Source organism: Osmerus mordax, chromosome 2, assembly GCF_038355195.1.
Source record: "Osmerus mordax isolate fOsmMor3 chromosome 2, fOsmMor3.pri, whole genome shotgun sequence".
Lineage (NCBI taxonomy): Eukaryota > Metazoa > Chordata > Actinopteri > Osmeriformes > Osmeridae > Osmerus > Osmerus mordax.
The window spans coordinates 19,538,663-19,551,046 of record NC_090051.1 but is presented as its reverse complement, the minus strand read 5'-3'; the positions used below and the strand labels follow the sequence as shown (position 1 = coordinate 19,551,046).

Genomic DNA, 12,384 nt, shown 5'->3' with positions numbered 1-12,384 from the left:
ACAAAGAACTAAAGACAGAGAACTATGTCTGACTCCAAGGAAAGCCAGACACAAGAAGAGGGAAAACTCACAAAGAAGAAAGGAAAAACATCACCAGAAGCAAAAAAAAAAAAAAAAGCCATTTAAACTGAGAAAAATCCATTGCCCAGAATAACAGAAGTTTGTATATCCTGAGGCCGTGTTTTTGAAAAACTTGTTTCCTTTTGCCATCCCCTTTCTAAAGAGAGAAATGTACCCCTGTTGAGGGGAAGAGACAAATGTGTTGGAGGAGCAGCTCCAGTGTGGGAGACAGTGGCGCCTTTTTGTTTGTCTCACCACTGGAGCCATGCTTACCCAGGGAGCCCTGAAGACCAGGGAACAAACAGAGCTTTGTGAGCACTGACCCGCTGTGCCCAGCAGCCAGACTGCGAACCTCCTCTCCTGTGCTAATGGGAAACCATAGACAAGGAGTCCACAGCTGCCCGGCGTGGGGGGAGCTCTGCTCACTTCTCACATCCACCTGTGCTTTCATCACTGTCCATCAAAACAAGGACAGGCTGGCAATGTGCTGCAGCCGCCATTGGTGAAGCCGCATGACCACAAGCTCAAATTGCTCCTATTTTCTCGGGGGGGGTTTCAACTGGCACCAATCTCCATCCTATGGAGCAGACATGCCTTAGCCTAATGATTTATTGTTGCACATATAGTCTGACTAATCAAGCTTCCACACTCACTGGATCTCATCATGAATACATGGGAATATAACCTGTCAGAAAACTGCTTGTTCGAGCCTTTGAGGCATTAGCAGTGTGAAGTGAACCACTCGTGCATGCACTCTCTACATTTGATTGCATGTTTGCCATTACAGTCAGACATGAATAGAATAGGCAGGAGTGACAGTTCGCTTTGCACCTAAACCAGTACACAGAAAACCTTTTAGGCCTGCTCATTATGTTTTTACGCTAGAGAGCACTGAAATGCTTTTTATTGTTGCTGGCATTTTCAGAAAATCCTGTAACACAAGATGAATTTTGCCATGGAAATATCAACATAGCCAACTACACTTTTTATGATCCTTGTCCCTGGTATGGTTGGAATGAGCATGGTTTTGGTACATGGATTAAATGCTTTTTAATCCCATGGTTCAGTAACCACTAGCAGCTCTGCCCAGTAGTCTGATTCTCCCTGCTGTTTGCCAGATTCTCTCTCAAGTTTTCCTGCCTCAGGCTATGGTGGCAGCCTTCTCTCTCTCTTATTTAGTATGCAAGCCCCAAATGCCCATTAATTAAATGACTGCTGGTTCGGTTCAAGGAGTCCAGCCTTGTTTATTTCAGTGAGTTAAACTGTAAATAGCTTATATTGATCTGCTTGCGTCCAGAGAAATATATTAGTACTGTAAGAAATGAAACAAGGTTGAAATCATCCCTGTCGCCAGCATTACTCTGTGAATGTTGTCCACTCTTCACTACCTGGACTTTGCCTGTCTCGCTCAGTGAATTTGTTTCTCTTGAACGTTAAACCTTTGAGTAGGTGTAGTGTAGGTGTAAACTGGCCATTGTAGAGGATTGTGTATGATTTGTGGCGGGGGTCTTTATAATAGGAATGGCTGTGTGGGGGGTAGTTTCCAAACAGCAATGTGACTTCAGAGAAGTCACCAGCCAGTGGAATAGCGTTTACTTGTTTGAGGGAGGTTTAAGTAACCAGCCAACAGAGAAAACACATTCAGCTTCATTTTGGTACCACCATTTGTGGTTGTTAATTTTTTTTTTAAGAAGAAAAAAAAGTATTTTCTGTGAGTGACAGTTCCAATGAAGGTGCAATTTAATATGATTGTTTTTTTGGGCTTCTCAGTGTTCTGAAAACTCCCCTCTGTTTTGCCTCCTGTTCTGTATGTGCATTGGCAAAAATCATCACAAAAGCTAGCTCCTCCGCACCAATGTCAAGAGGCTTACACCATGAAAGCACAAGTTTTCTAAAGTGTTGCTGGATGTACTGACAAAGTTTATGAAGAAGAAAGTAAATGTGTTTTTTTAATCCTCTGCAGCACGTGCAACAATGAGAACCTTGGTGCTTAGATATGTCACCCCAGGGGCAGGCGCTGTACTTAAGGATTACAACAGCCTCATTATCTTCCTCAACTCACATCAGATCCTAGAAGCAGTTTGTCACAGGCAGACTCCTCTCTGCCAGTAGGCATCAGACCAATCCTCCTGCAACACTACTGTACATAATTGCCATATGGACAGCATTTTGAGCCAGACTGAAGACTAAAAAGCCCTCCAGGCAGATTCCCCAGATAACTAAATGAATATTTTATCTCATTTCCATCTAATTTGCACCAAATTATTATACAGAACTGAAATTTTTAATTAATTTATAGAACAGATCAAACACAGGTTTATACTTTGATTTCTGGGAGCTTTTATTTTGATAATTTGCACACAAAAAATTCATGCCAAAACCTTTGTTTTGATCTTCTAGTATTCCCTACGTCAATATATAATGATGCACTATAATAAAACATACAGCAAATTAATAACTGTCACTGCACATGAAATGCTTGTCTGGGCTGTGTGAGTGGTTGCAGTGAACAGTCCCTTTACCTGCCACCCTGCTGATTAATTAATTTCACAGTGTTTAATTAAACCCACAGTCTGGGGAGTCTTGGCATCAGCATGAAGAGTCCTATCTGGGTCTTGTGTGTTTAGAGATTACTCAGAGACGCTCTCAGACAACTGCTCTCACACAGAAGTTGACTCTGACGTCAGCCACTCTGGGGACTGAAGACCATGATTGTCTCAATGTCATCTGCCAGTCATGAGTTCACACTGCAGGGAGGCATGGTAGCACCACACCATTTGTTAGCATTTGTTAGGATGTGTACTGGCATTTGCTGTGTCAAAACAATGCTCAGCATTGGGTAATTACAAAGACATAGACAGTAGGCAATAGAGAAAAAGAAAAATCCATGACAATGAATAAAAAGCTAATTATTAAAACCACTGTTAAATGGGGATAACCCGAAAATAGACCTGTCTAGCAAATAAATAAATAATCTTGTATAATCCTAATGCTGTCACCAACTGCTTCAACAAATGTATCCGAACTGTATGCACTATTACGCTTGGATGAGATGTTCTGAGATGCTAATATTCAGCTAGATATCAAACAACACAATTATATTGTGTTGCAAAGCTGCATCTCAGCAGGGCTGTACCAGCAGGGCTGTACCAGCAGGGCTGTACCAGTCCACTGTAGGAGAGGACAGAAAACAGGAGTCTGAAGCAGTAATAAAGCTGTGTGGACTGGAGAACATGCCACTGACTTCTTCTTCTATTTGCATTTTTTCTAGAGACTTGAATTACCAACATCCACATTGTGAAGGAGATGTTCAAACAAGCTTGTAATTGCGTGATTACAATTGTGATTTCGCTAACAAACCCAGTGATTAAAATCATTTTGAGGATTCAGATAATTAACATTGATGTTGTCAGGGAATTTATGTTTTTCATTTTCTTTTGAGGCTTTTCTCACCTCTTAGATTAATTAAATTGAATTAATCTTTAGTGCAACCTAGTGGTTGATATGTGGATGCAAGCAGAGGCGTAAACAAAAGAAAAACAAGCATATTTACACATTGTGAATAATTTTTGCATAACGGCTCAGAATTCAAATCTATGTATGAATGTATATAGGTTTGTTTCAAATACGTATGTGTTACATGATGGATTTGAGATTGGGTTAATGATTAAAACTTACATTAAATCACTTACTTAAGATCACTTGCTTTAATTAATTCTTACATGCAATTAGTATTACATGCAATTGTCTTTACCAAAACACCAAAAAATGACTTCATGACAAAACCTCATGCCTGGATAAATAAAATAAATCCATAGATTGATAAGGGGAGGTGGAGGAAAACCTTGCCATCTTTGTTTGCCTTGTCCTGTGACAGGGAGACCTATCAGGTAGTCAACTCTCCCCCTCCCTCACTTCCTTCTGACCTCATTCTGTCATCTCCGTTTTCTTCCTTTCCCTCTCACAGGTCTTTTATAAAGTGTCTCCATGCATTACACATTTAACAATGCATTAAAAATAGGCCACCATCAATCAGTCATTCAGCAGCGAAGACAGAACCCACCAGTGGCTTCAATTTGATATTTTTTCTCTATGATTGTGAACTCTGTCAAAGGCACAACACACACATATTACGTCAATGTGAGTGGGAAGCTTTGTCAGTCACTTTCAGATTGGCAAATGTACATTCATGTCCCAATAATTTTCTGGACATTTTTCTGGTATTAGCATGAACAAATAAACAAATAATTGTTATAAGCTATGTATAGATTATCATTAGTTTGATATTTTGTTTTGCTGTGACATTCCTGAGAGACCGTGTTGTGTATGATTGAACCTAGAAGAAAAAAAGCGACAAGCCACAAATGATCTCCCTTTGTGAATTGAGGTTTTCCAAGTAAACAACTGCTTAAAACAGCCATTTCAGAGCTTTAATATGTAAGACAAGGTTTGTTGTTGTCAAAACATGAGGTAATGACTTGGAGTGAGTCAAGGCCTGGGGGGCAATAGTCAGAGGAGTCTCACTATGTCTGTGTTGCTCATGCTAAAAGCAGATGTTCTATTGAAAGTCTCTCAACAGACACTGACTCAATGGTACTTTTGTTATCAATTACAATTCACCATTTCCTAAGCCTGAAACAGATGAGCAATCTAATGAGCAAACTTTGCGAGGAACAGACTACAATACACATCAGGCACATAAACTCTACATAGTTTTAATAAGTTGCTTCATAATTAGTGGTCAAATATATCACAGAAAAACATGAACAGAATGAAATTAAATAAGTCATTGTGACAGTATCATCCAGATGTGATTTAAAGTCCCATTGAGGCTTCCCTCAAATAATAAAATCACATCCCAATACAGTATCACAGTGAGAGACAGGATAGCACTTGAGTAGAACACATCTGTCATGTCAAACATTCCAGCGTTCTCTGTGCTTTGTCGTTGCCGTTCTCAGAGCCCGGCTCATGCACCTTAGACTTCATGATAGACTGCACCTCATCATGCATCACTAGTCCAGGTGTTGTGCACCAACAGCACAGACATGCCTGAGGGACAGAAGCACACAATGTACGTCTGAGGATGACAGCACACACCTCAATCCGTTTCACGTTTCAAGAGGATCCGTAGACGCCAGTAACAAGGCACAGTCCACTACAGAGACTCTTCTCCTGTGAGTGCACTCTGGGTCAGCGGTCAGGCTCGTGTGTGACCTCTGATCACTGTTTCCCAGGGATGTGAATCTGTCTTGAGCTATTGCCCACAAAGGTTTAGTTGTTAAAAGTTACTGTGTGAGAGCGGTCCCTGCAGCCTGTGTACACAACGTGTATTGCAACTGTCATATTTGACCTGGCTCTATTAGGGGTCATTGTGTCATGTGAAAAATGTCAATTTCCAATCTTACCTTGAAACAAGTTTTGAACTTTTTGCTGACCACGTACAAAGCGATAGGGTTGATGCATGAGTTCACTGATGCCATATTGATGCCGATGTAGTCCAGGACAAGAAAGAAACTGGGAGAGACAAGGATTTGGGTACATTCACTGACATGAAGGACAAATACCCTCATCGATGACTGTACTGGGCATGGTTCTAGCATACCTCAATAACTGACACCTGTTGGGATCCTTCGCATCATATATGGTTCGTTTTAGGATTCTGCTGAGGTACAGAGGTAACCAACACACAGCAAACACAACCACCAGGCAGAACACAGTCCTTGCTACTTCTCGTCTCTGAACAAAGAAAGAGTGAAAGATTGGAGAGATTTTACTGTATACACCATGGTAGTCATTCATATGTGCGTGCTAAATTATCATGGGTGCATAGCATTCACAGACAGCATGCTTTTCTTTTACTGGGCTCAAACTGACCTGTTTGGTGTGGTCGTTGATTGTATTATCTGTCTTCTTCAGTATTTTCCTGCTCATCATTGCATAGAAAACGGCTGTGCATGCCAGTGGCATGCAGAAGTAGAATCCAAAGAGCCACCAGTCTTTGACTGCTTTATAAAACTGCAAAACAATACAAAGATAGTCATGGTTTCTGTTAATAAGGAAAGCTACTGTGCTAATATAAGTCAATGCATACACATTCATAGTGTGTAAAAGTCACATTTTGGACATGAGAAATAAAAAGAAAAGAAAGAAAATAGATTAGGAATGACTGAGGTTTACGAAATAGAAAATGGGCTGTCATTGACAGCATAAATGACAGAATCCTTCTTTTTTATGTCCCTTACAAGCTGCACTCTCTGAATATGAAATCAAAAGACAAACAAAATCAAACACATACAGCATTGACCTGTTTGTTGTATAGCTTAGCATTTTGTGAGGACTGACATGGTACCTGCATGAACTGTGTTGTCTGCATGGGATGAAGCAGGCAGATTCTCAGATGCTGTCCTTTATAGTCCATTGTTATCATATCAAAGCCAACAACTTCAGGCACAGCCAGGATGGTTGATACAACCCATATCAAAATTATTTCTATTGCTGTCCACATAGACACTCCGATGCCTTTGATTTGATTCCAGGATGCCACGGCTCGATATCTACAAAATCAATAGCAGAATTATGAGGCTAGACGGGCTTTCGTCCATAACAATCAAACAAAACATCACACAATCAAAACAAAACATTTCATGGCCTTGCACAAAGACAAATCTGCTTGGATAAATGGAGACATCAGCAGACAACATTACAGGATAGCATGTTGGTGATCAAGACAGGATTGTATCTGTATTCTGTCTCTGACAGTCTAGGTAATAAGACTCTTACCTGTCAATGCTCAAAGCACACAAGCTCAACACAGTAATTCCAACACAGGTCTTCTGTATAAAAGGCACTAGTTTACAGAGCACCAAACCAAATGGCCAGTCCTCAGCTATCAGCTAAGACAAGAGAAGAAATATTGTATTGTTATTGCTTCGATTCCAAAGTTATTGACAAAAATGTATGTAACATGTGCGATGTTAATGCAGTAATAAAAATGAAAATCACCACTTCCAACTTACCCTGTAAGTATTGACTGGGATATCTATCAGAATGTGCATTAGGTCTCCTAAAGCAAGGCTGGCAATGAGAATGTTAGGTCCACTTCTCATACATTTGTTTTCATGAATGATTTTCAATAAGGCTGAATTTCCCACTATACCAACTGTAAACACCAGGAAGGACACTACAGTATTTATATACTTGAATGTGCCTCTAATTCCAGCAGAATGTAAACACATTGGAGGGAGTGATGTTTTCTTGCCCGGACCTTGAAATACATGGCTAGAGTTGTTAGATTTAGAGTTTTCTGGCATTGCTGAAACACCAGGAGATGCTGTTTCGAAGAGTTCAATTACAGGGAATGGTTGTGAATGCTGATCATTGGTCTCTGTAGTGACTGGGATCATTCCTTTAGCGAGCAGTAGACAGAGAGTGAGAGCTACAATCCCCATTGTTGATGATTTCCTCAAAAGGCTGTAAAATGTTTCCTCTAGGCACCAAGCTGGAAATGAGAATGAAAATCATTAAAGCACACATTCCAGCCTTGAGAGTTACCACAACCTAATCAAGCAGAGCTTAGGTTTATTGATCATAACAAGAAGCAAGGATGTTTATCTGTTAAACTATTGATATAAAACTTTGAAAATGTGTCAGTTTACCTTCAAATAGATTGATTCAGCTTCCAACCACATCAGATGGTGCAGCCTGCTGTCTGGAACCTAAACATGTATCCATGAAGGAGGATTTTATAGCATGAGATTTTATTGGAAACGTTACTCATGACTCTGTCACTGAAATCACAGCCCTGGGCGCATTAAATTGGATAGATACCGAAGTTTGTTGACTACCGCTTTGCATTGCATCATTGTCCAGGCATTCCTCAAGTTGAACAGTTTTTTTAACCTCACCAAAAAAATAATCAGGATCAAGAAAATGCTGTGCAACAAAGGCCTACTGTATTTCATAGCTAAATCAGCTAAATTACTTTATCCACGATAAATTCATACAGGAACGTCGAGTTTATGATTAGAATGAAAACCAAGCTCGTTCTAAAGGCAACTTGTCGTTTTTTAATTATTTGTTGCCATGTAACATAGGTCTATTAGCAGACGCCACATGGATTAATCTAAAATAACACATGTGAACAAATCTAACTAAGTAAAGAAGAGATCGACTGTCAGAATGAGTCTGTCGCCATCAAGCCATTCAGATGCTGGTGCGCCACACTCTAAGCAGCATGACATCGATGACCTTCCCGACTTTCAGCCGCTGACGGAGAAAGTGCAAAGGCATGAGGCGCAAATATCTTGTGTCGATCGGCAAGACCCAATCACAGGTAGGCCTATTGTAACTGACAATCACCCATCGTTTTCTGGCAAGTCTGAAATAGCACCAGATTATATCAGGAAGGGTACTAGTGACAACCACCCTCCTCAACGGCCACTTGGGAAAGGTGGGTTACTAGCCTTTAAAATAAGTGCAGTTATAGCCTACTATTAAAGCAATTGTGATCTAAATGTTTATTGTTATATCATGAAGCCTTAATTATAACCTGTTTTTGCTACAGTGGGTGAGAAAAGACAACAAAGCCGTGCCAGGTCTCTGCGCTCGAATGAGAAATCAATAATGTAGGACGGTATTTAGGCTTAATGGGTTTAGACCAATGACTTAAGGGAATTCATTTTCTTCTAAACTTATGATTTAGAACTAATTAACAGGATGAAACATATGAAAATTCTGTTCTTTAAAATGTTTGCACGGCTTAGAGACCTCTTTGTGCTCTTATCCGGTCCAGCGCGACTATAAAAAATATCTCACCGGAGTGCATTGAGGTTCACGCACTGGACGGCAGAGCAATCACCATAGTGAGCACCAACACTCAGACAGACTGGGAGTGGGTGGAGCAGAAGCTCTCAGACAGCTGTCAAGGTAGTCACTGTCAGACTGTTTGGGTGCGAACGGGTCACTCCTTTCTACAGCTCTCTCTGGATGACTCAACATCTGTCAACTCCTCCACTTAATTATTTCTCTTTGAATAGTTCAAAGTAAAATCGAGAACTTTGAGCCAGAGCCCGAAGAGAAATTGCTGACACACTTGGTGGATTGGATCACTAGTCCTGATACAGAGGTATAGTTGCAACATGGTGGTAACAGAGTACAACTTCAAACTGGCACGTACATGACACAACAACAGGTAAACATTCTAAAAAATGTTTATCTGTAAGAATGAAGAGACAGATGTGGATGTTGCAACTGGGGATGAGAAGTATGACATACCAGTCGTAGGGCCCCCCAGCCTGCTGGCGTACAAGCCAGAGTCTAAACAACCCAGCGTTCTCTTTAAAAAGGTAAATGAAAGACTAAATTGTATAGTAAGTAAGTAAGTAAATAAAGTTTATTTGTACAGCACCTCTCGCATATAAAAATCACAAAATGCAATATAAAACTACAAATGAAGAATACAGGAACATTTTAAATAGAAAACATATATATCATTGTCATTATAAATCAGAACCTACTTATCACAACAAATTATTTGGTAGAAATACAACAGAGATTGTGGACCTTGCCTTTTCATTTACCATGCAGGGGCCAGAGGTGTCCACTACTGACTCTCCAAGGAAGCCGTCTGAAGGGGAAGAGTTTGTTTTGTGTGACTACTGCCAACAGCCCAGTAAGCCCTTTATAAGTCGGGAGGAATTGGAAAATAATCCTGACCTGGAGTTTGTAAGTGTTGCTTGTTACTTTCAGACCATACATTTAAAGCAAATCAATGCAAGCCACAATGGTTCCTCCAAGGCTTTTGATCTCATTTTCGACGAGAGACTGGAATGATTCCATTCTCTTTTCTTTTTTTTTCACGTAAGACTCTTGGTTCCCATCACATCCCGCCGCTAAGATTGTAGATATGAGTTGAATTAAGAGCTCTCTGAATGCCACCCATAGAAATGCTTTGATGTGATCTTGCTATTTTCTTTCCTCCACCCCAGATCTTTTGCTGTGAGCGGGCAGTGAAAATGAGGGAGTTTCTGCTGGAAAAGGAGCGAGCATTAGCTGCTGTTGAGGCGAACAGGAAGATTGATGTGGGCCCTCACCCACCCTTCATGAGCAAGAAGGAGAAGAGAGTCGCAAAGGAGCGGGCAGACCAGAGGTGAGAGGGTCTAATTGATGTTGTGCCCTGTCCATTTTAATGCCAGCTATTTGAACACCCTACAGCCAGTGGCTCTACTTCTGTGATAAAAGGCCTCAGCCAACTCTGGTGTAATTGGTCCTCCTAAATCCAAAATGTTCAGTGCGCTGAGGGAACTACTTTTCCGTCAAAGTTTAAGTTTTGCAAAAAGAAGGTGGCTTGGGATCTTTATTTTGTACCGTGTGCTCTTAAGCCTAGCCGTGTAATATCTAGCCCTCTCCTTCTGTTGGTGGAGAAATCAACATCCATTTCAACCCATTTTTCGCTTTAGGTTGCGGGAATGGGAGCTTCAGAGGGTACAGAAAACAGGCAATCAGAATCGATTTTTCTCAGGTAAAAGTCAATCTTTGAACTCTCACAGGAATTAGGCAGACTATATAAAATGATTATAAATGATGGATGAGATATTGAGCATATCTCTCCAGGACTAAATGTCAATACTCTGGCATTTCCCTTCAATCTTCTCAGGTGGAATGCAGATCAAAACCATCTCCTACAGATTGTCCAATGAGGTTTGGATTTTTCATGAGGAGCCACATTTCCCCTACATGGATATCATAGATACCTCAAACTTCTTCACCCTTCAGAAGGAGACAGATGCACGGCACAGGGTATGAATCTGTGTCAACACACTGTCAACAGTGCCAAGAAACAACCCGTGATCTCTTTTCCTATGATACGTTTGTGAAAAGGAATCAGATAGGTCTAACCAAAAGGACAGTTCATCCGCCTCTGCATTGAGCAAAATTATAGTCCTCTAGGCCAAGGGATGTTGCAGGACAAGGCCAGTTTGATTAGACTCTGATGAGTGTCTTTCATGACAGGCTGTATCTATAACGAGTGAGACATATTTTGTTTGGGCTCTAGAGAAAGCATGTGATTTTAAGGCTTTATCCAGATGGCAAACCTTTCATCGCTTTATACCCAGATGGAACGGGTAATGTGTTGTATCCTTTTAATTAGACTTAATGAAGAGAGCAAGCCTGTGTACCTGAGAAATACATAACAGGAGGCTTCGCCGCTAACTTCATGATAAGAAACAATATGCTTCTTAATGGAGATAAAGCTATCCATCGGGAAAGGCTGCCATCATAATCTCCTCTGTGAAAGCTACTGACATCACCTACATTATCATGGAGGACAAGGACTCTGAACCCAAAATGCTGGCCATTTTGACTACCAAGAGTCAGTCTACATGCTATCACCCCAATGGACTCATATGGTAAAATATTGACACACATACAAAACAGACGAGACACTGTTAAGATGAATATAACCTATTTATTATGGACAGTCATGTTTATACGTTGGAGTTTGTGTAAACAGTACAGTATGTGTAAACAATACAGAAGGTGTAAACAGTACAACAGACAGTACAGTCTGTGTAAACAGTACAGTGTGTATAATCCATGTTTCAAGGGTGAACCTGACTGCAGTGGGAGGCTGCTGTTGCAGCGAGACGGGGGCTTTGAGACGCCGCTGGAGTTGGTTAGACCTTGAGCCTCAAATCCAAGCCCCTCCTTTCCAGCCTATCTGTCTAGGTCTGAACTCCAATGTCAGCCTCCGCATTCAGACACAGGACCGCATCTTCCTCGCTTTCTCGTCACGTCAGCACAGAGTGCGTTTTAATGTCGGTTCCAAGCTCAAGGTTGGTTGCTATGGTAGTAAATTGAGTTTGCGGCAATGACAGCCTTGTTAGCCATTGCAAGGGACAGCATTGAAAACACGTTTTAACAAACAGATAGATGGGACTATGTTGCTGTGAAGCCCATAGACATTACAGAAAGCTCCATTACAAAAGCTCCATTACAAATGGTCTGTTTTTTTTTTTCTTCAATGCAGCTCACTCATCCAGAGGGCCTTCTGATGCCGGGGCCAGACACCCTGCAGAGACATCTCCAAATGAAAAGCCTGGAGATTTACTCTCTGCTGGACCGGATCCAGACCTGCATGGCCTACCAGCACTCCGAAAATCCCCACCACATTAAACCCCAATACAGCCTTATTGCCCAGATGCAGAGGCTTAGGAGGCAAATGGAGAAACTGAGGTCACCTCAGAGGACGAAAGCACTCATGGCCTCGAAATAAATCTGAAATGACTGAAAATAAAACAACCTTCATGTTGTTTTTTTAAC

At 41.0% G+C, this 12,384-nt stretch overlaps 2 protein-coding genes across 2 annotated transcripts; one reads left to right on the top strand and one right to left on the bottom strand.

Moving 5' to 3' along the window:
* Positions 1-4,971: 4,971 nt before the first annotated feature.
* ednrbb (endothelin receptor type Bb) lies at positions 4,972-7,511 on the bottom strand. Its single transcript, XM_067261232.1, has 7 exons — positions 7,080-7,511; positions 6,844-6,956; positions 6,413-6,617; positions 5,938-6,078; positions 5,666-5,799; positions 5,469-5,577; positions 4,972-5,112 (listed from the first exon to the last, which is right to left on the bottom strand). The coding sequence occupies exons 1-7, from the start codon at positions 7,509-7,511 to the stop codon at positions 4,972-4,974; spliced, it is 1,275 nt and encodes a 424-aa protein (XP_067117333.1).
* A 730-nt stretch (positions 7,512-8,241) lies between these two features.
* Positions 8,242-12,337, top strand: LOC136967439 (glutamate-rich protein 6-like). Its single transcript, XM_067261220.1, has 12 exons — positions 8,242-8,348; positions 8,855-8,988; positions 9,099-9,187; positions 9,285-9,407; positions 9,649-9,786; positions 10,050-10,210; positions 10,521-10,582; positions 10,718-10,860; positions 11,117-11,196; positions 11,316-11,471; positions 11,669-11,897; positions 12,092-12,337. Exons 1-12 carry the CDS (start codon positions 8,242-8,244, stop codon positions 12,335-12,337), a joined length of 1,668 nt encoding a protein of 555 aa, XP_067117321.1.
* The last annotated feature ends 47 nt before the right edge of the window (positions 12,338-12,384 follow it).